This window comes from Bos javanicus, chromosome 23, assembly GCF_032452875.1.
Source record: "Bos javanicus breed banteng chromosome 23, ARS-OSU_banteng_1.0, whole genome shotgun sequence".
NCBI lineage: Eukaryota > Metazoa > Chordata > Mammalia > Artiodactyla > Bovidae > Bos > Bos javanicus.
In genome coordinates this window covers 32,644,683-32,668,553 of record NC_083890.1, presented here as the reverse complement: position 1 = coordinate 32,668,553, position 23,871 = coordinate 32,644,683, and the positions used below count along the sequence as shown (strand labels likewise).

Genomic DNA, 23,871 nt, shown 5'->3' with positions numbered 1-23,871 from the left:
TTTTGTTTGCTGTTGTTGTTTTTTTGGTGTCTTTGTGCATTTTATAGCCCATTTTCTTTGTATCAGGGAAGCTAATACAAAGCTAGACATTGTGAGTGTTAAGGGATTTTTAGATACTCACAGTTGTGGGAGGAGCTGGGGGGATAGATGCTCTATGGTTTGCATGCAGTGGTTGAACTCGGTAGCCTGAGCCTGAGTCTTACACTATCTTGTCTTAGCTTAACATTCCAGTCTGATGTCCCATAATAAAATGCCTCTGTTTCTAATTGGGAAATAGGAATCCCAAGTGTCTGAGTGTGCCATTGCTTATGTTCATTCTTTTACTTAAAATGTCCTTTTCTTTTCTCAGTTTGTAGAACTGTTTCAGGACCCAGTCTAAAAGCTACCTTCAGCCCCAATTAGTTGTAATCTCTCCCTTGACTGAAATCCTTTAGTACTTCTCATCACCCATTTATTCATTGAATAAACACTTATAAGGGTTTGTGATGTGGCAGGCACTATTAGAGGAGATGGAGCTTTGATAGTGAACAAAATGTGTCTTTGTGGATATTACATATGCAAACTTTATATCTTGTTATGGTTAATTGTGAATATTTCTTTCCACTCCCAGGTTTTTATGTTGTTTGGTGGCAAAGGGTGTATCTTATTTAGGACTGTGTCTCATTCATGCTAGGTGTTGAGTTTATTTCTCTTGAATCAAATAAAGAAATAGACATGGAGGAAGATAAAATTTTCCACTGAATAAGCTACTTGCTTCCCTGGTAGCCCAGACGGTAAAGAGTCTGCCTACAATGCAGGATACCTGGGTTTGATCCCTGGGTCAGGAAGATCCCTGGAGGAGGAAGTGACAACCCACTCCAGTATTCTTGCCTGGAAAACCACACGGATGGAGGAGCCTGGCAGGCAAAACCCCATGGTGTCACAAAGAGTCAGACACAACTGAGAGACTAACACACACACAGTAAGCTATTTGCTGGAACTGAGGACAGTTGTGACAAAGTGCAAGCAACCAAAGATGGCATTTTATGGCTAATGGTTCTAAGTTCTGCACTTGGGTTCTATAGCTCACTATATTTGGAAAAGCCTAAGTGGTGAAATGGCAACCCACTCCAGTATTCTTGCCTGGAGAATCCCATGGACGGAGGAGCCTGGTAGGTTACAGTCCACAGGGTCGCAAAAAGTTGGACATGACTGAGCGACTTCACTTTCACTTTCAAGTGGTCACCATCAAGTAAGATACACTGTATGATTTAGTTGCCAAAGAAGCCAATTTTGATTTCCACCACATTAATGAAAGTATAATTTGTACAGTAAGAAAGATGATAGCCCTGTTACTGTGTTACAGTCTATTTTATTTACCCTCATGTTGTGTGAGGGTTTTAGATAGAAAATTCAGAGGTGTGCATGGGGGAAGATGTGATCACACAGTGGTGTCACTTTGGAATGGTCAAAGAAACTGGGACTGTTAAGCCTGAAGAAAAAAGATTAGAGATGAAAAAGAGAGCTGTGTTCAAACATGAGCAAGATTGTCACATGGAAGAGAGCTTATAACTGCTCAGAGTGTTCTCAAGGGGGAAGATATGTGACCTGTAGAAGGACATGGGAAGACAGATGAAGACTTAAAGAAGACCTAGTCCAAGAATGATTGAGTACATTTCCTTGGAAGGAAGTGAGCTTCTTAAATTATGGCAGTTAGCAACTTTCCTGGGTTGCTTTAGAAAAATGGAACACTTTACTAGGATAAAGTAGAGTTTAAAATGAAGAGCTCGAGTGCCGTCATCTACCTTGAAGTCTTTGATGGGATAGCCCAAGAGATGACAGTATTTCAGACTGCAGTCTCCTTTGTTTTTCTACATTTGTGTACCGTCGGGACTTGAATATGAACTGAGAATCTGAATCCTTTGTTTCCCGTTTTCAAAATTTTCATTTATACTCTGTGTAATTTTTCTGTGTCATCTTAAATAGTTTAACTTTTCTGGGCCTTGGTTCTTTAGTTGTAAAGTCTCTGAATGTGATCTGTTGGGCTTTGCCAAACTTTAGCAAGTATATGTTCAGAAGAATCTTGGAAACTTTCGAGATTTTATGTCTTATTTGAGTCAAAGAATGAAATGTTTGTTTGTTCTGGACGTGACTTTGAAAGTTCCACTTAAAGATCATTTTGCTGAATTCATTTAAACCTTCTCTCCTTAGTGAGTACTTAATGGCACACGTGTCAGGAATCTCTTTGGTCTCTCATGATTATTAAAGATGATTAGTTTTATCATAGTGCCACATCGACATACCTCTCAAATTAGTCTTTTGTGGCCTCAGATCTGTATCAGTTCCCTTCTTTGTGTATCAGAACCCAAAATGTGGTTCATTTTGTCTCTCGAAATTAGATATTCCTTCTTAGTGAGATATGAATTATTGATAACCCTTTTTGCTTCAGGAAGCACAGATCAATTCAGTAGTTGGAAGAGTTGGAATTTATATCAATTAAGAAGATTTTTGAAAGCATACATTTAATTCTCTACAGGGCAAAGTAAATGCATAAAGTTAAAATGTGAACCCTGCCTACAAGCTTAGATTTTGGCCAGGGAAGATAATTATTCCATGACATACATTATTCATGTCACTTCTTTTTCCTGTAGGAGTTCCAGATAGTTTACTTATGTAGCCTTAATACATTTTACAGTCATAGGAGCTGTTCTTCATACATTAGCATTAGTATTACTGACCCTTTGTCAAGAAAGTAGGTGCTTTGAGTGGTGGTATTTTACAGGAGTGTCTTCATTATACACTAGAAAAGAAGATGGGGTAGATGTTATGAACCTGGTTTTGTAAAGGAGAACTGGTGATACTCTAGGAAGTAGACATGAGCTCTGTCCTCAGACCATCAGCCTGCTGAGCAGTGTTGTAAATTTTCTATTACTGTGGAATTTGTTGGGGATGGAGGGTTGATTTTGCCTTCCTATAGTTGTTATTTCAAATAATTCAAAATAAATAGAAAAGTGTGAAGTTAAATAAAAAAGAATATTATTGGAGTGTCACCTCTGCCAAATCTGCCCTTCTTGGTATGATAGGGTCTCTGGTGGATAGATATAACTTAAAAATTTTTTTACTTATTTATTTTTGGCTGGCTGGATCTTCATTGCTGCATGGGCTTTTCTCTGGTTGTGGTGGCTACTCTCTAGTTGCAGGGCATGGGCTTCTCACTGCAGTGGCTTCTCTTTTTGCGGAGCATAGACTTGAGGGACATGGGCTTCAGTAGCTGCAGCTCCCAGGCTCTAGAGCACAGGCTCAATAGTTGTAGCGGGCTTAGTTGCTCTGTGGCATATGGGATTTTCCCGGATCATGGATGGAACCCCTGTCTCCTGCATTGGTGGGTGGATTCTTTACCACTGAGCCACCAGGGAAGCCCCCCCCGGCCTTTTTTTTTTTTTTGAAGAATAGACAACCTGCAGCTTTGATCAAAATACTGGAGAAACTTTTAAAACCACACCGTAGTTGTCTTTTTCTTCAGATGTCTTAGCTTTGTTCATGTTTGTCTCTATGCATACAAATATCATAGAGCATAATCTTACCCTTCTGTACTAGTTTTTGTCCACAGTATTTAGCTGCCACTTCCCTTTGGGTTTTATGGTTAAATCCATGAAACAACTGAAAGTGATTCAGATGTAATTAACCTGGGAGAAGGACCTTATAGTGATAGAAACTAGATGTTATTAACTTTATTATTGCCTATGTTAATATAATCAAACTTCAGCTTATGCTTTTATGGTGGAAAATCATATGATATAATTGAAATAATTAAAAAAATTAAATTTCCAGGGATGTTTCCATAATACTGGGACCAACTGGCTGTGGGCATCATTTTGTCATCATCTCAACTGTCTCAGAATTGTACATCTCCTTTTTCTGTTTTTTCAATGCTGAACACCATGTTTGACTTGTAGAGGGTACTCAATAAAAATTAATAAAGGAGAGTTACTATCAAGCAAAAAAGTCACTGAGTAGCTATGAGATTCTGAATCATCAAGAAATATTCAGTTGTGTTTTACATGCTGCATTTCCTAAGGCAGGAAAGGGGACCACAATGCCATACACATTTATCCGGAGTTAATGTTGCCAGAGGTTTCTTGTAGAAACAGACAAATTAATAATTGCTATAAGCTGCCTTCTCAAAGCTTCCAGTTAGGAGACGTTTTCATCCTTGTTCATTCTGTGTTTCCTTCTGTCTGAATATTGGCTGTGCTGACTGGGGTGCTTGCTGTCATTTTTATGGTGTGGAGCAGATGATTGACAGAATGTGTGTCAAAGTACAAGATCATCTCAACTCCTTACGAAGCTGTGAGGGAGATGCCGTCCAGGAAGATTTAAAATCAGCAGAAAGACTCATGCAGGATGCCAAGAACTCTAAAACGGTGAGTTTAACTTCTGGCTATGTGAGAGTCTTCTGTAATGAAAAAGACTTTTAAACTTCAGTTTTAGAAGCTACTTCTAACTTGTTTTACCTTTCTACTCAGTTTCAAGGTTACTAACAAGTGGCAAAGTGAGCTGAGTTAATCTTCGCCTCCTTTCTGTACCCCCATGCTAGTTACTAATAATCAAAATACATTCGTCCCTCGGAATCTGCAGGGTATTGCTGCCAGGACCTCTTGCAGATACCAAAATCTGTGGCTGCTCAAGTCCTTTATATGTAAAATGGCATAGCCCAGATGGGCCTCTGTATCCAGGGGTTCTACAGCCTCTGATACAGATGGCCGGCTGTATAGAATTTACAGCAGGGGGTGCTGTGACTCACAAACGGTGTAATCAAGTCCTGCGTAACCGCAGGAAGGTGGCAGGAGTTTCAATGAGTAACAACTCCTTGGCGGTATACTGCCAAGCTGATAGCATGACACTCCCTTCTGTCACTTGTAGAAGGAAGCTTCTTTCAACTTAGAATTTTTTCCCCAACTGTGACTTCATAGAGAAAGGACTAACTGGGAATCAGAAAGCCTGGGATCTGGTCCAGGCTCTTCTATTTGAACCACACAATCATTGAATTTTATGAGTAGGAAGAAAACTATGGATTAGTCAGATGCTCTCACACCCCAGATGAAGACATTAAGGCACAAACAGGTAGGGTACTATTCCTTTGCTCTCAAAGCTGGACCTGTTCCGATCTGTGTAAAGGGTCTTACATCAAGACTATCTTAGATTATCCCTAATATTTCTTCACCCTTTTTACTAACTCTGCAATGACTTTGGTGCTTATTTAAATCATTATTTAATTATGGAGATGTTACTTTTATTTTTCTTACAGCTGTTACCAAATTTATACCATGTTGGTAGTGTATCTTGGGCGGGAGCCAGTGGTTTGTTATCCAGTCCAATTCAGGAGACCCTGGAATCAATGGCCGGAGAAGTTACAAGAGTTGTTGATGAACAACTCAAGGTTTGTGGTTTCTGTTATTTGGGAAAGTGACATTTTTGTGCCTTAAGTGTGCATGATAGCATTTTGTACCGTGCTACTCTATATTTTATAGATGTATGTGTAGTGAAGTTGAATACTGTGTCTTTTCCACCTTCATTTATAATTTTTGGAATAACTTTTTTGCATAATAAGATCAAGTAAAACCTATCACATTCAATTTTGTTTTTGATGGTAAATCTCTAACTGTATTTCACATATGACAGGTTGCCACTGATAGGAGAATGATTGATTTCTGCTTAGAAAGATAAGTCTGATTCATGAAAAAAATATCTTCTGTTGTTACGTTTGATTTAGAGACTGGGAGAGATGACAGGTGCTATGCTTATAGCACCAAATTGCTGCTTGTATGGAAAGGTTACCACTAGGTAACTAGATAACAGTCTTTGCAAAGAGCTGCTTGAAAGATTAGGAAAGGGATTTAGAATGAATAACAAGGCACCGGAAGTAGCAGAGACTTGTCTAGAGGCTCAGAGACTGAAAAAACAGCCTCTGAAATTTAAGTGGAGAGAGTAATGTAAGGCCAGTGTCTTCTTAAGGGAACTTCAAGAAACACCTAGAGCGGCAACATTTCATTTTCAAAAAGTTTCATCATTTCCAGCCTGCCTGTTCAAGGATGCCATATAAAGACCTTGTCTAAATTTCTGTGTTTATTTGGTCCATTTTCTTCTGAGAACACAATTTCTATAACTCGGATTTGATATGCAACTTAATCATAACTTTGCAACATGCTAATTACTCTATTATAAATTAAATTAGCACAGAATGTTGTGGATTACTTAGGCATTTAAGTCACTGTCTTTCTGTGCGCATAATGCAGAGAGACTCTTGAGTGTTATTTTTATTTTCTTTGATGGTGGTTATTGTGAATACATTCTGAGCAAAGACAAAGGGGTAGAAAAACAACTGGTTGGATGGTACAGAGTTCTAGCAGGTCTGCTGCTGCTAAGTCACTTCAGTCGTGTCCGACTCTGTGCGACCCCATAGACGGCAGCCCACCAGGCTCCCCCGTCCCTGGGATTCTCCAGGCAAGAACACTGGAGTGGGTTGCCATTTCCTTCTCCAATGCATGAAAGTGAAAAGTGAAAGTGAAGTCGCTCAGTCGTGTCCGACCCTCAGCAACCCCATGGACTGCAGCCTACCAGGCTCCTCCGTCCATGGGATTTTCTAGGCAAGAGTACTGGAGTGGGGTGCCATTTCCTTCTCCAATGCATGAAAGTGAAAAGTGAAAGTGAAGTTGCTCAGTCGTGACTGACCCTCAGCGACCCCATGGACTGCAGCCCATCAGGCTCCTCCATCCGTGGGATTTTCTGGAGTAGCCTGGTGGGCTGCAGTCCATGGGGTCGCTGACGGTCAGACACAACTGAGCGACTTCACTTTCACTTTTCACTTTCATGCGTTGGAGAAGGAAATGGCAAGGTCAGTTGTTACCTAATAGCACTCGTTTTATCCTCCATGAAGGATCAGATATGTTAAAAGGATACTTTCTTACACATTTAAAATAAAGTCATCTCTGTTGCTTAGTTAATTCTGACTGTAAAAAATGAAACTACTCATTGTGAAATATTTAAAGAATAAAAATCACTTGAAATCCCAGAGATAGCATTATTCTTAATATTTTGGTGACTTTCCAAACATTCTGTGTCTGTACAATTTTACATATATGTGATCATACTACACATACTTTATTTATATTTGGCACAATATCAGGAAGACACTTCTAGATTGGTGAGTACTCATCATTTTAGTGGCTGTATGGTGTCTCATTGCAGAGACGTATCAGTGCCCTGGGAAAGCGGCAAACCTCCTCTGTGTCTTTCCCTTCACGCAGAACCCCTCACATTTGACACCTCTGGTCACCAGATGTGTGGGTGTTTTCCCCAATCCAGCCGGGTGTCCTACTGTTTAACTCCATTCAGACACTATCTACCTAGAGATCCCACTGGTTAAGGGCCCAGACCCTCAAGACTGCCCCCGCCCCACTTCAGATGCCAACTGGGAGTCCAGGTTGTCACTGAACTCCTGACCAATCGGTGATAAATCCGAGGTCCTTGTAACCTCACCTCTAGGTCCATTAACTTGCTAGAGTGGCTTCCAGAACTCAGGGAAACACTTATTTATGTTTACCAGTTTATTAAAGGATATGATAGAAGATATAGATGAACAGCCAGATGGAAGAAATGCTCAGGGTAAGGTGTGTAGGAAGGGACTTAGGGCTTTCGTGCTGTCTTGGGGCACACCACTCTCCCAGCACCTCCACGTGTTCACCAACACAGAAGCTCTAAACCCATACTTTTAGGGAAGTTTCATCATGCAGACATGGTCTGTCATTAACTCCATTTTTAGCCCTGGTGGGATTGAAAATTCCAAGCTTCTAATCATAACTTGGTCTTTCCAGTAACCAGTCCTCATCCAGGAGCTACCCAGAGTTACCCCAATAGAACAAAAGATATCCCACCACCCAGGGAATTCCAGTGGTATCAGGAGCCAGGATCAGAGTGCAAATATTAGAACAAAATATTGTTAGTGTTCTTATCACTAGTGTGATAGTTTTTATCTCCTAGTGTTCTTATCACTTAGGAAATTACTAGAGTTTCAGGAGCTCTGTGCCAGGAACTGGGGGTAGAGACTAATATATATTTTCTATTATCTCGCAGCCAGCGTAATGTATTTTCTAACTTCTGATTAATCCTATTAGAATAGATTCGTACCATTGATCCATTCCTAGGTCAAATGGTACACACGTTTTATACATCTGTGTGTATTCACAAACTGTTCTCCACTAGTGCACCCAACTGCTTGTTTTGTCACATGTCACCACTACTAAGTGTGTTAACCTTTTAATATTTGTTAGGGTAATGGGGTAAAAAATATCATTTTGTCCTTTGGATTTCTTTAATAACCAGTAATACATCAAATAATTTTATTATCCATTTGTATTTCTTCTTTTGTAAAGTACATATTTGTATCTATTGCCTAATTTTTTCCTTTAAAGTACTGGTAAGAACTCCTTACATGCTAAGAATGGGTTGGCGTTTAAATCAGCACGAATCACGGCAACTGGAAGTTTCCCATCAAGTGGCTTCTAAGGGGCACTGGTTTCAATTGGTCTAAGCCACGAGTTATCCCTTGAAACCTGGGCCCGTTTCCTTCCCAGTGCACTGAATGGTTGGAATTGACTTGCCAGTCATTCTTGGGAGGGAGTAGAAGGCAGAGGTCTAAACTAAAAGGCATTTGAATTTTTAAAAGCCTGAAATAATAACATTTTTTAGACTCAAAATATTTTTCTGTAAATAGACATTCCCCACATTTTTTGAGGCTGACCTTTCTGACCCCTTGTCATTGTCACCAGTGCTCTCCGCTTGTCACAGCTTCCTTATTTGCATGTGGCATTGCCTGCTTTTCTCATTCTCAACTATCCCTGAGGTCCAGGCTCCCAAATGCTCTGCTTTTTCTATTCCCCACTCCCTTGTTTTCTTTACTTTCAGTCGTTTTGAGTTGCAAGTTCCCTTCCCTTCAGGGACTTCTGGCATGAATGGAAGCAAATCCTCATCACAGCATCTTAATTAAATGTTACTCATTAATTTCCTCTTCACTGAGTTCACATTCAATTTTTGATACTTTCAGCAGACTGTAGGCAGGGATTTTCTTTTTTTTTTCCTTTCAGTTTACCTGACAAGTGAGCATCATGTTACAAATAAATAATCCCCATTTGTCTATTGATAAAGCTTTCTAGCACCTTGATTTTCTTAAAACTATGTAGGGAAAAATGCATTTTTACTACAATCAATATTCAGTTTCTTAAACAACTATATTCTTATTTATTTCACTAGTAGTACAATATTTTACTTGGTTAAAAAAAGAATCCTTCCTCTGTTTCTGAAATTGAGTAAAATGTTATACTAGCAAAAGCTAGAGTGAATGGATTATTTTGTAAAAGTATGTTTTTACTATAGTGAATTAAAAAAAAAAGGGACTAGCAGGCCTGGATTTGTGGCCTGGGTTTGCTACTAGCTGTTTGCTCTAAGCTCGTTGGCACCGAGCTTCCTTGTGCAAGACTGTTTTGGTGTCAACATAATTAGGGAGATTTTATCCTTAATATTCGCTCATCCTGTGTCTTCTCCAAGGCTTCCCAACCCAGGGATCCAAGCTGGGTCTCCCACATTGCAGCAGATTCTTTACCATCTGAGCCAGCAGGGAAGCCCTGTATTGTGGCCAGTGGTACACATTCTGAATTCTGAATGAGAATAATTTCAAATAGCTCTTTGAGCCATCTTTCAGAAAAAAATAGTAGTTCAGAAAAGCCAAAGAAACGACCGGAAGAGCCAACTTTCTTAGCAAACTTCCTGGAGGAGAAAAAAGGCAGGAAGTGGGGAGAAAGTCCTCCTTTGAAAAGAGGTGGTATTTTCTCTGAACTGATCTCTTTTAGGTATTTTTAAATGACAGCTCTCCTCCTGCCCCCCACCCCTTGTTTTTGATCCTAACATTTATTCCCAGAGTAATCTTAGGTGAATAAATAGGATCTGAATGTTTTAACATAAGGAAACTTATTTTTCCCTTCTGGACTTAACTTTTAGAATGCTTGTTTTGGCCTTGAAAATTCTTCATTTCCCCCAGGGTTTCAACTGTGAAATACTTCCCTGGTAAATATCAGGTTTACTGAGGAAATGAGGCCTGAGGGGCGTAGGTTGCATTTTGGCAAGTACTAACTCAGTTTGCTGGGAGAGTTCTCTGAGTTTTCTTCTTTTCCTACATTTTATATTTTCCAATGCAAAAGAAACAGATTCTAGAGCACTTCAGTGTGGAAGTTGTATTTGCTTGTAACGAATGACAGCTAGTCCTTTGCTCACTGCAAGAATATTGAGTATAACTGCCATGTAAAGGATATTAACCCAGTTTATTTTACAGATACTCTAGAGGATTTCTAAATACCATTAATTGTTTTCGCAGTTAAGAAATATAGACCCTTGGGAAGATACTGGCAAAATAAAATCTTATGGTTGCATTTCAAATACAGGGTGTGCTCATTCAAGTTGTCTGAAGGGAGTACACATTGACTAACAAAATAGAGAATATGTAAGAAAAGTTAAGAAATGTGGAGAAAGTGAGAAAATTTAACATAAGCCTGCATTAGATTTCCACGAGGAAAGAAAAGGTAAAGCCATGGATATTGAAGAATACAGTTTGGTGTGCAGAGGGCCACAGGACTTGAAAGGAGATGCTGTTTAAGCACCTAAGCTGGGGGTTGGACACAAAGAAGTGGTCAGTGGCTGCATTACAAATTTATCCTGTGATCCTCCCCTCTCGCCTCTTTTTAAAGCTTTCTGTTTATTTATTTGGCTGTGTTGGGTCTTAACTGCAGCACACGAGATCTCTGGGTCAGGCAGGATCTTGCATTGCAGTGCACAGACTCTAGTTGTGGCACTCGGGCTCACTTGCTGCACCTGTGGGCTCCAGAGCATGTGGACTGTAGTAGTTGCAGCTCGTGGCTCTCTAGTTGTGGCACCTGGGCTTAGTTGCTCTGTGGCATGTGGTATCTTAGTTCCCTGACCAGGGATTGAACCCAGGTCTCCTGCAGTGCAAGGCAGATTCTTAATCACTGCGCTACTAGGGAAGTCCCTCTTTCTCCCCTTTCTACTAGCTTGTCACCAGAAAGTCCACCATGCCTGCCTTTAGGTACCATTGACTCAAGGGAGCAGGGGATGAAAATTGTAGGTAACGAAGAGAGAAGAAGGGACACTCCTGTGGGTAGTGGGCAGGGCATTGGGAAAGGGTGGCTGGAGGAGGAAACAAGAGTAGAAGACAAAAGGCTTGAGTCCCTACATCACTTGTTCCTTGAGCAAGTCTCCTCCGAACCCTGATTTTCTTATCTATAAAATGAGTTTGCTAAAATCTGCCCCCCCCACAGGATTATTATATGGATCAAAGGAAATCGTGGATGAAATTACTTTGTAGAGCATAAAGTGCTACATTATATTGTTGGCCAATGTGGGACTAGAGGTGGTGGTAGGGAACTAACTGCAAAGTATCTGTTGAACTGGACGCCCAGGACAAGATGAAATTCCTCTCTGTAGGGTCGATTATGTGACGGTTGATTTGTAGGGCAGAAAGAGACCTTAGAAAATAATTTTGTAGGTGAGAAAGCAGAGATCAACAAAGATTATTCACTTAATGCTATTCCGTCAATATTCCATAGAAATTTCATGTTAAGATCTGCATTGGAAGCCAGGCTTCTTCTCTGGAGTTCATTCCAACCGAATAGCATCATCATGCGGGGGGACCTTTCAGAGAGTCATGGTTGTGTTAATGAACATGATAGAAGGCAAACAGCACATTGATACGAGTGGTTGTTCTTATCAGGAGTGCAGGATTCCATCTGGAACAGAATGTATTAATTTTAATGCCAACGATGAAAATGATTTGTCTTAAACTGACTCATTTGGCATCACTTATAGCTGTCTTGGAATAATGTACTAAGTCAGTGATTAGTCAGAGTTCTAACAGGGACAGAGCACTGTCAGCATACAAGTGGCTTTTGGAAATTTCTCAAGTGACTGCCTCCCACCTCTCCTCTCCTGCTTTTCACAAGATCTCTATAAACATCCTGCTGCTCTCCTGCTCATCGTATGGTGTCATGAGAGATTTTACTGTTGGGATTATGCTCTGCATGTGAATGTATGAGCAGAGAGACTGGGATTTCCATAATGATGCTCCATTAGTCCCATTCATACTGGAATAGTAATGGGATCAAGCTTAACTTTCAAAATCAAGATCTCATCATGAAGATTAGCATCTCTGAAAACAGATTAATAGCATTATCTGTGATACACTGACCCTCTGTTGTATGCTAGACATGATACTGATCCCTTTACATATGTAATATCATTTAATCTTCAAAACTCCTATGAGACAAGAACTTTTTTCTTTGCCATTTTATAGTTGAGTAAAGTAAAACTGAGAAATCAGTAGCTTAGTCCAGTGTCACTCAGCTAGGATTCAAATTTAGGACTGACGCTAACTCACATGCCCTTTCCATACTTAACAGCCATTTTATCCATCTCAAGCAAATCGTTTCATTTCCCTTAGCTCACATTCTTCAGCTATAAAATGGTGATCACATGAATAGCTTCTCTGCCCATCTTCACAGATGTTGGAAGGATAAAATGTGCAGAAACATTTTAAAAACTCTGAAGTGGTATTTAAGTAGGTTTTTAAGTGTAATAATTACTAATGTTTATAAAGTGTTCATGAATATTTTTATTATTATTCATTTTTTGATGTTATAGCAATTATAATTTTACCTAACACTGAAGCTTTTCTTTTAAAAGAGGAAAACTAGCAGTATTTAGAGTGGTTTGCTACTACTGCTCTTTTGGTAGAGATATTAAATGATTCACCCTGATTTGAGGTTTCTGATTTGTGAAATTGCACAGGAGTTCAAACTTGATATATTTTCCGGGGACATCTGTAACTTCGTTAGCTAATACCCAGGTCAGTCTGGTGTGGCGTAAATTGGTGTGTACGTGTCTTTCTATATCTTAATTGTGAATGCCTCTGCTTTAAGTAAAGCCAGCACACTATCACACTTCAGATGCCAGCACGAAGCCTGGGCAGATCTGCCAAGTGTCTGATTTAAAGTGATTGCCTGAGATCAGTGATCACCCAGCAGTCACAAGTCATCCCGGGACAGCTCTGAATCCCCAGTCTCACCCTGGGACTCTGTTGTGTCCCTGCCGTCCGAGAGCTCGGCATCATATATAGCCACCTTTCAGTTTTACGGCGGGCGCCTCCGGGTCTGTGTCCTCATCTCTCTCTCTCTCTGCTTTATGCTGCATTGCAGGCGTTGCTTGAGTCCATGGTTGATGCTGCCGAGAATCTCTGCCCCAATGTGATGAGAAAAGCCCACATTCGACAAGACTTGATTCATGCCAGCACTGAAAAGATTTCCATCCCACGTACCTTTGTTAAAAATGTCCTGTTGGAGCAGTCTGGAATTGATATCCTTAACAAAATTAGGTAGGTTTGTAATGTTCATAAACTGAGGCGCTGCAGTGTTTGTGAATGCCATTGAGGCAGCTGTGAAGGGTGTCATTGTTGGCTTTATTCATACAGAATGTATGTAGGCGTGTCTAAGAGGCAGTGACTGTATATAGAGATAGCCGTGCATAAATGTGAGGTTTAATACATTTCCAAAATTAGGTGACTGCAGCTATGCTTGCCTTACTGAGGAATAGAAAGTTGTCTACCCTTTTTTAAGAGTTTTATTTTTTTAAGAGAGGGGTGCATGTTTGTAAGCCTTTTTTTTTTTTTCCCTACTCCTGAAGCTTATCTTTCACCTTGATAAATCTAACTTTTGAAGACAGAGATTGGTTTGCTTTCTACCACCATAATATTATGAATCATAATATTATGAACCATGCACAGCCCATAAATAGGCAAAGAGGCCCACCGTGACATCACCATGTTTTCTTTTGGTGGGTCTGTGATACTGTGCATGTGCTAATGGTGCTCTGGAGTGTTTACATAGATTCCTGCTTGATAAAATTTGATACCAATGGATAAAATTGATAAAAGGTATAAATATTTAGAAGGTGTTGGTTGCTAGCAAACTTTCCTGGATTTTTACATAAGAACTCTGAGATGACCACCAGTATTACATTATACAGCTCAGGTAATTCTCATTATATTTTCTAGTTGGAAAATCAGAATGTGAATACATTCGGAAGCATTTAAAATTTCCCATTTTAATCACGTCCAAATCTTGATAAGAATAATTAGATATAGCAAAAATAACAGCTTCTACCTGGAGAATTGAGAGTGGTGGTGATATGTAATATAGCTCAATGACAGCTGGCAAGAAAAATGAGAGTTAAAACCAAAATATTCAAAAAAAAATACATCATCACAAAGTAGATGTCGAAGGCTGATAACCTTAAAGCTAGACTGTAGAACTTGGAGGGTTTTGGAATTCTGCAGTAACTAGACAGTCTCAGGGCTAAGATGCAGCTGTGGGGGGGGGGTGTGTGTGTGTGTCTTTTAAACAAAGACCCTAATGCCTATTCAACTGAATTGTAAGACAGTTGGAACGACTTGAGAAATTAAGGCTTTCAGTGGGTTTATAGACTCCATTGATTAGTGATTTTATGAACTCTAGCCCAAGTATGCTTACATATTTCTGTAACCTCTGGTTTCAGAGTTTTTATTGAAGCGCTTTAAATATTGAAAATAAAAAGCTGTTGACCACCATTTTTTCATAATAGTGGATTGAACTACCAATAGATCATATTCAGCATTTCCTGGATTACCAGATTCTGTCAAATATGCTCATTTCCCTTGAAAAATGGGCAAATTCTAAAAGTTGAATAGCAGTACAGAACTCCTCACTTCAATAAATCAGATGTATGCCCACCAACTCCTTACTTGGCTTTTTATAATGCTTTATGCTGAGTACTGATAAGATGAAAATATGCACATGCAGACTAAGTTCATCATTTCCTCTTAAACATTTTACAAACTGGAAATTCAGTCAAGAAAGTAGAGCATCCAATAGCAAAACAATAGAACAGTCCTGAAGCATTAAAAAATAATTGCTTTTTAAAAAAGTTTTATTTTAGGGGGTGGTGGGAGGGAGGGTCAAGAGGGAGGAGATATATGCATGATTATGGCTGATTCACATTGTTGTACAGCTTAAACCACATTGTAAAACAGTTATCCTCCAATTACAATTAAATTAAAATTTTTTATTTTATATTGGAGTATATTTGATTAGGGGGCTTCCTGGTAGCTCAGTTGGCAAAGAATCCACCTGCAACGCAGGAGACCCTGGTTCAATTTCTGGGTTGGGAAGATCCGCTGGAGAAGGGATAGGCTACCCACTCCAGCATTCTTGGGCTTCCCTTGTGGCTCAGCTGGTAAAGAATCCGCCTGCAATGTGAGAGACCTGGGTTCTATCCCTGGGTTGGGAAGATCCCCTGGAGAAGGGAATGGCTACCCACTCTAGTATTCTGGCTTGGAGAACTCCATGGACTATATAGTCCGTGGGGTCACAAAGAGTCAGACACAACAGCTGTGTTACTTTCAGGTGTACAGCAAAGTGATTCAGTTATACATATACATGTATCTGTTTTCATTTTAAGAATTGTTTTTTGATGTTATAATTTGAAATAAATTATCCCTCCCAAAGTCTGAGAGGCAGAGGGTAGGAAAGAGAGAGAAACTACTGACTCTCTAGTCTTGGAAGGAAACAAAATTCCCAAATATGCCTAAAAGCATCAGAGGAAGTGCTTGTTAACATTGAATTCCCAGGCCTTCTGGAGGTTTGGGGTGGGACCAAGTTATCTGTATTTTTAATAAGTGACCCGGGTGAATCTTATCAGTGGACACCTCTGGAGAATAATAGGGTATTAGATAAACCAAATAGCTAGGGAGACCTTGGTTCAGAGACAGGAATGAAAGAAACATTCTTTATCTTTAGCCCAGGACAGTTTTTACTGTTAGCATCAAAACGTTGGTGCTTCCGCTCTGCTCTGCCATCAGAAATGTTTCTGAAGAGACATGCAATGCAAATGATCACCTTTCAATTAGGAAGGTTTTCCCCTGTTACACAAATATACTTTCAATTTCAGTTTTAAGATTAAATCATCTTATTTTGATAACTCTTTTCCTTGATGAAAAATTTTTAGTATTATTGACTTCAAAAGTAGAGTGAAATTATGTGACAATGTTGAAACGTGGGTATGTATCTCTCCAGCACATTTACTTTCAATGTATTTGTGCTTTTATGCATATTGGTACATGTGTGCCCAGTTATTTAGACTGAAGACACACGTGGAAGTTGAATTCTTGGGAATACCAAATAACTAAAATGCCAGCCCTCAGATGGAAACCTCAGTGGCTGAGTTATTTATTAGTAAAAACTACAAGCTGCTACTTCCTGTCTGGGCTTCCTTTTAAGGTTAGGCAAGAGGCACTAAAACTAAACATTTTGATAACTTCTGTTCATAAAAGGCAAGGGAACAGTGAATTTGTAACTATTCAAAGTACAGTGGCAAGTCAGAGCATTTCAATAAGGTACCATTTGATTGGTTAAAAAATTGTTTAAAAGGCAAGGGATATACATATAAAAGAAATAACCAAAGCTTCACAACCAGACTATATTTTCTTAATTTACTCCAGCCCAAGTTTGTTTTCATTTCTGTCAATGGATGAATTGTTCTCGCTACATGGTACATATGGTTTCCATTAAGTTTGTCTTTATCCAGATGTTTTTCATTCCTACCATTAAATCTCGAATTTTGAAACTGCAGAGGCAGGTTGACATTGGTAAAGAAAGTCTATTACCTGTGTGTTTATGGCAGTGTTTAAGGCTGATTTTTGGAAATCCTTAGCCCTGTTCGCACATTCTTATATGCTATTTTCAAAGATAAAAACAGAATCACACTTGACCTTATCAACATAGCATCAAGAGTGGTGACTTTTTCCCTCTTGCACAAATTAAAATGCCACTCTGTGCTTTTGATTTTCACATAGTGAGGTGAAGTTGACAGTGGCCTCCTTCCTGTCTGATCGAATCGTGGATGAAATTCTGGATGCACTTTCACACTGCCATCACAAATTGGTGAGTGCTGTGGTCATTTGTACGGGACAGCCTGGTTCATTCTGTGCTGATGCAGGGCAGCCTCCAGCGTGGGAATATGGTTGATTTTCTACATTTTATTCCTTTGTAGCTTTATGGGTTAAAATCCTAGTTTTCCTTCTTCTTCTTCATTGTTTCCAGCTGTTCTAGAGCATGTTAGAATTTCTCCAGAGGGAATGTCAGGGCAAAGCAGAAGTGATAATATCCAGAATTGTTGTTCATGTATAATAAACACAGGTCAAAAATTTGATGGGAGATGATGTTGGGACTGAAGTCTAAAACTGAGAGCTTCGTTTTAAAGATTATCGTTGACCCTTGAACAACACTGGGAGCTAGGGGCAGAGACCCTCCTTGTAGTCAAAAATCCATGTATAACTTATAGTTGACTCTCCACATCTGAGGAGTCCACCAACCCGGATTGTATAGTATTACACTATTTCTTACTGAAAAAAATTCTCATGTAAGTAGGCCCGCATGTGTCAAACCCATGTTGTTCAGGGATTACCTATGTATTTATCTGTGCTTGTTGTTTTCTGATATGATTATTTGATAACAGAATATTCTTAAAAACATGGCAGAAATGAATTGTCCAAAGAGTGAAAGAATTAAATGGACATATTCTAGTGAATGATAACCTCAAGTGTCTAGGGCTTTGGATATAACCAAGGTGAAAAAATAAAATTTTCTTCATTTACAGACTGGTTCCACATCAAGGTAGAAACTCAGTAGAAGTATTTCCGGTATCAGTGCATATGAAAAATGTATCAGAAACTTCATGCTTCTCAAACTCTGAGGCACAGATGAAGGTTTTAGAACTGGCTATGTTTTGTGTCTCAAAAATACTAGCGTTATGATGCAGTAGAAATCTCCCAAATAAGTTATGACAGTGTTTTCTCCAGAGAAAAATTTCAAGTTAATTGTGTAGGCTGAAGATACTCAGTTTTATGGCAATGAATTGTTGAGTGAGTGATGGTAGAGAACACTGGAAATAACAGGAGCAGCAACAGCTTCTGAGAAGGAGGCAGACAAAAGGAGTATTTTGAAAAATTCATTTGAGAAGAATATACGACTCTTCTCTAAGATCTAAAAGATAAGATAGACATCTCTAGCTATTCAAAGTACTGCCTATGGACTGGAGCTGGCCTGCTAATGAAGGGTTACTAGTCCGTAACAAGGTAAGTTCAGAAACTAAGAGGAAGTGTGAAGAAACTTCTAGAGCAATTTGATGTGACAATAATATACAAACACATATTATTTAAAATTTTTTATTATCAAATGTGTTTTTTTATCAATTTTTTTCAATATATTGGCTTATGGCAAATTGGAAGTTTAAAACTGATTCATCACCCAGAGATTTTAAGAAGCTCTAGTTTGTAGTTCATGGCATGATAAAGAGCTATAACCTTGTCAAGAGATCACAATTCAAACTTTTTTTTAATAAGCAGAAACAAAATCAATAAAGCATCCTTTACAGAAATAGCTTGTTGATAACCATAGCTCTAGGGATGGCCTCAAAATGCATACTTCAAGACGTAAATACTAGATGTATCAGCGTGGCTGCACGTGAGCACTACACTGAAAATTTGAACTTTTTTCACTGTTTTTGCTTTTGTCCTTTGAAGAAGTTGGTAACTCAGAGTATTGACATTTTCTTTTCATAAGCAAAAAAGAATTGTGTGAATGCACTTTTGTTTTGAATTTCTTACTGTTGATTTGGATAGTAAGACCACAGCTTAACTGCTAAGTGAAAGAAATAGTATCTTCAAGATGAAACACTACTTTCAAAGACAGTCCAATAACACTGTTTTCTCCAACTTTAAGTTTAGAAATGTTCCCAAAGGTTCCATGGAATTGTCAGCTGGTTCTCATCTTGGCAGAGCTCCTGGTGATGAATCAGCTCAGCACCAGAGCTTATTAATTTCAGCCCAGTTTGTTTCATCTCTGAACACTCTTTTAGGTTTATCTAAAGCATAGCGTTGGTAATTAATGTCACATAAAATATAATAATTATTACATGAAAACAAAGAAAGCTAGTAATAATTAAAAGTTTGTTAGCAGTTTCTTTCCTTTTGGTCCTTTTATAATAAGAGAGGTTGGAATCATTTTATTTCTCCTCATTATGTACTTTTGAGCACGAAACACAGAAATTCTTTCCAAGGAAATATGGAATAAAAACGAAAAGAACACTTCCTACTTTCTTTTATCCTAAGTGGTCTCATTTTCCCAGTGTAAGTTATTTTTCTGGTTTAAATTTTTCTTATATTTCCACCAGTAATGTTGATGGCAACAATATTGTGCTTCACTTTTTAATTTACTTTATGCTTATCATAAGAGCAAATTGACTAGAACTGAATCTTCTGTATGCTAGTAACATTATATAAATAAAGGTAGCTTCTCTGTACAGAAGGCTGGAGGGCCTCCTGATGGATATAATTTTATGATTGTATTGAAGATTGAAAGTTGAAAAAAAACACACCAGTCTCCTGCAAATGTTCATAGTATATCTTTTGGAAAACAAAAATATGTGCCTACTTGGTGCATATCTACATGAACATGGCAAAGATATATGAATTACCTTTCAAGTAAAGTCTCAAAAGATGTTTGGAAGGAGGTTTTGTCATTCCTTGTTTAAAATACTCCACCTTCCAAAGAAAGAGGATAAAAGAGATAACTTAACTTCAGCACGAATTTATCGAGTTGCCATTAACCAGGTGTAGACATTATTCTTCACAGCGCCCTCTTATGGAAGGTATCTGCTGGAATTCAGTTGGTTGTCTCGACTCTCTAGGCTGACCATTTCAGCAGACGTGGCAAGACCCTTCTTCAGCAAGATTCCTTGGAGATGGAGCTTGCTGAGGAGAAGCCGGTTAAACGCTCCATCATCACGGTGGAGGAGCTCACAGAGATAGAGCGTTTGGAAGATCTAGATACCTGTATGGTAAGACACAGCCTTTGGCCACACCATTATCTGCTTCACTGGATTTGCTACTGTCTTTAAAAAAAAAAACAAAACTCACCTTTACAAACCAGACCAAATAAAACTTCCCCGCAAAGACAATTCTTTCAAGAACTTGTTGCTGTATAGGGTCTGCTCTACTAATGAAGCCGATAAAGCTTAAGCCTTCAGCTTCCCACGAAGGGCCTCTCATTTATTTTTAGTTTTGTAAAACTTTTCTTAAAGCGTACCCCTACCCACCCAACCACCCCCCACCTCCTCCCAAAAAAGAAAAATGGTGAAAATTGCAGTGCACATAAAAATTGGATATCTGTCGCTGTAGCCATGGTGGGACAAAATTCCTAAATTAGGAGAAATCATTTATTTACCTTTTAAGAGTCATTTGTGACAGGAAAATATCTTTAAATAAATAAGCCTTCAACAAAAATGTGGGGAAGGTGATTATCTCTTTGTTGGTCTTATAGGTTTTCATTTTTTTTTAATGTCCTACTTCTTCCTGTTTTTTCTTTACATAATTTTGGGGTACACTCTTAGATCTGCATTTCCTGTTTAGTTCCTATTCTCTGTCATTGACTTGATATATTTTAGAAGCTGGAATATGATGCGTTTGCTCAGTGCATCCATCTGGCTATAAAGCTAGAGTATTCAGTTTTATGATATCTCATTTTTCTGGGGACAGTTTGATGTCACTTCTTATGTTATTATTGTAAACTTTGAGTTGTTAGTATATTTCTCATTTTACCATTCAAATAGTTGTATACACCTCTGTATTCAGTATGTTTTCATTCTCCATATTTAGTGTTTTTATGTTTTACTAATATCCTCATTTTTAGTAATTTCTTATAATCCAAGAGGGTGTTGGTGAGACTGGGTTTGGTCTACTTATGTGCCCAAATGTTTCTACATCAGCTTCTGATTTTAGTAATTTTTCAATATAGCCATCGTAAAGGAATCGTGAGTGCATGCTAAGTTGCTTCAGTCATGTCTGACTCTTTGTGGCCCCATGGACTGCAGCCCACCAGACTCCTCTCCTCTGTCCATGGGACCTTCCAGACAATAATTCTAGAGTGGGTTGCTATTTCCTTCTCTAGGGGATCTTCCCGACCCAGAGATTGAACCTGGCTCTTCTGCATTGGCAGGCAAATTCTTTACCACTGAGCCACCTGGGCTTCCATATAAACTATTGTGATCATCTTTTAAAATCTGTGAATAAAATAGTTAAATGCCTTCCAGATAAAACCTTACGATATACAAGGAGACTGGCAAAAAAAAGCCTAAAATATATCTTAGATTTCAAGTAACATTCTAGTGTAACTAAAGATGATAAATAATTTTCCATTTAACTGTATAAATATATAAATATATTTCGTCTATGTGGAGGGAATTGCACCAAGTTTTTTAAAAATTGCTTGTCTAGTATAAAACATTAATAAGTATTTTAAATTTTGTTTACATTTTGAGGCAAGAGACACTATGTTATCATAGGGTAATTATTCTAGAAAGCTCTTTGCTGTTGTTTAGTCACTAAGTCATGTCTGACTCTTTTGGGACACCATAGACTGCAGCCTGCCAGGCTTCTCTGTCCATGGGATTTCCCAGCTTAGGCTAACCCTAAAAGAAAAGGAGTTTAATAGGAAAAATATTTGAATTAAAAATTAACTCTACATATCATGTTTCCAGCCAAAATTATCTGGTTCTGTGTGAGTTGGAAAGGGATATAGGGAACATGAGTTAGTAAAATGTGTGTTGTTGAGTTTAGAAGTTATGTGGTTTTGGATGATGAAGTATTGGTTAAGAAAGATTGGCTTAGCTCCTGTAAGGATGGTTTTAAATTGTATAAGTTTGGTTTTTGTTTGATGATTAATTTGCTTTTGTTACTTGAAAGGAAAAGAAGTTGTTCTCCTTAAGTAAAGTGGGTGGGGTGAGGGTGGGGGAATAGGATCATTTTTTAAAATTTAATTTTATTGAGATATAGTTTTTAAAATTTAATTTTATTGAGATACAATTGATTTAACATTGTATTAGCTTTAGGGATACAACCTAATGATTCAATATATGTATATATTGTGGGATCATTATCACAGGTTTAGTTGACATCATCTCCACATATAGTTATAATTTTTTTCCTTGTGATGAGAACTTTTACAATCTATTCTGTTAGCAACTTTCAAATATGCAATTCAGTATTGTTAACCATAGTCACTATGCTCTCTCTACTTTGTATCACCAGGACTTATAACTGGAAGTTTGTTTGTACTTAAAAAAAAAAAACACCCCAGATGCATGACCACCATGAGGACCATAGGGCAAGGCATAGCCAGTCCTGAGTTGCTTTCATTTTCTAGGAACGGTCTGGTTGCCATGACACAGAAAGAGGCAGGAGTAGATAGAGATCTCTTTGTCCTTCACTCTAAGGATGATCCAAGTTAGAAGGGCGGTATTTTCTTGATTCAGGTGGCTGGGAGGCAAGCAGGTAGGGCCATTCCTGCCATAAGCGCCTGTTGAATCCTAGGACCAGAAACAGGGCCTGTGGTGTGGAGTATCTTGTTGAGACAAAGCAGAGCTCTCTATAAAGAAAACAAATACTTGGGCAGAATTTTTAAGCCATAAAAATAGCATTTTTTTCCAGTTCTAAAAATTATGTCTTTAATCATTGTTTTAACAAGGCTAATGAATTGGTAAGTAGCCAAAAACCAGAGCTAAGTTTGGTGTTGTTTAATGAAAAAGAACATTTTTGTGTAGAAAGTGCAAGTCAATGGATTTTGTGCTGTAAAGATTTCCTTTCTACTCTCAGCCTAACCTTTGGGTCTCAGCCACCCAAAGATACTCCCGTTTTCACAGTGGCAATTAACCCCAGGTGCAAAGATCAGTATTCTAAAGAAAATCAACTTGCTAAGCTCTGGAATTCTTACCCTGAACCTGTGAGTGGTACAAACTCACAGCTGATTGGAAAAGAGTAGAGTATTAGATTTACCTTTTTAAATTGTATGTACTTCCACCTTTCATAATCAAAGAAACAAATCATTTTTGTTTATCATTGACATCTACCACCAAATATTTCAAGTTGTGATCCTTGTGTAGTGCCACTGGGGGAAAAAAAAATGAAGTATGTACTGTAAAGGCAGAGACCTTGAATTGGTGATGCTTTTCTAAATGAGCCTGTACATTTTCTTTGGCAGCATTTAGATAGATCTTAAGTGATCCAGGAAGTTGGGACACAAGAAAAACTGTTGGATAGAAAATTCTCAGAAGCATCTAAGTGCAAGCCTACAACCTTTCCACCATGGAATTATACGTTCCTGGCAGGTAGAAATTGTGCCACACATGGAGCTAGAGCACTGCTGAATGTGACTGCTCTGGGAGATGCTGTAACTTTATTACCTACAATGTTTGTTTGTAGCCCACAGCCCTGAGATATTCCCCCCAGGACATTCCAAAGTAACTGCCTCATCACCAGCCTTCTGCTTATAGTTAAGAGACTGTTAACGGATCCTGGCATTTTCTGTTTGTGATGTTCATGATATCTACTACATCTATTTTTGAACATTTCTTTAACAGACATAGTGGAGATTCTGGGCATCTCTCACTCTTTTTTTTTCCCCCCTCTTCCTGGGTATCTTTATGTTGTCTTCCATTTCTCCCTGGTCCAAAAGTCAATTCATTTCAGTGTGTAAGTCTCTTTAAAGAACCAATAGTTATCATCACACTAGGGAAGGTTCAGAGCTGTAAATTAAACGTTGGAATGCATATTATAGTTTAAGGATTGTCTTCATGGAGATGGAAGCAATGATTGATCTCTTAGAAGGAATTTCTTCACTTAGTCAA

The 23,871-nt window shown here is 38.6% G+C and overlaps 1 protein-coding gene across 7 annotated transcripts in view; it reads left to right on the top strand.

The window, feature by feature from the left end:
• Window positions 1–23,871, top strand: part of CARMIL1 (capping protein regulator and myosin 1 linker 1) — a 307,561-nt gene that overhangs the window by 241,680 nt on the left and 42,010 nt on the right. For all 7 annotated transcript variants that reach the window (XM_061399266.1, XM_061399264.1, XM_061399258.1 and 4 more), the window contains 5 exons: window positions 4,275–4,403; window positions 5,288–5,419; window positions 13,296–13,471; window positions 16,985–17,072; window positions 19,879–20,028. In XM_061399266.1, the coding sequence (XP_061255250.1) occupies window positions 4,275–4,403; window positions 5,288–5,419; window positions 13,296–13,471; window positions 16,985–17,072; window positions 19,879–20,028 (675 nt within the window). The remainder of the gene's footprint in view (window positions 1–4,274; window positions 4,404–5,287; window positions 5,420–13,295; window positions 13,472–16,984; window positions 17,073–19,878; window positions 20,029–23,871) is intronic.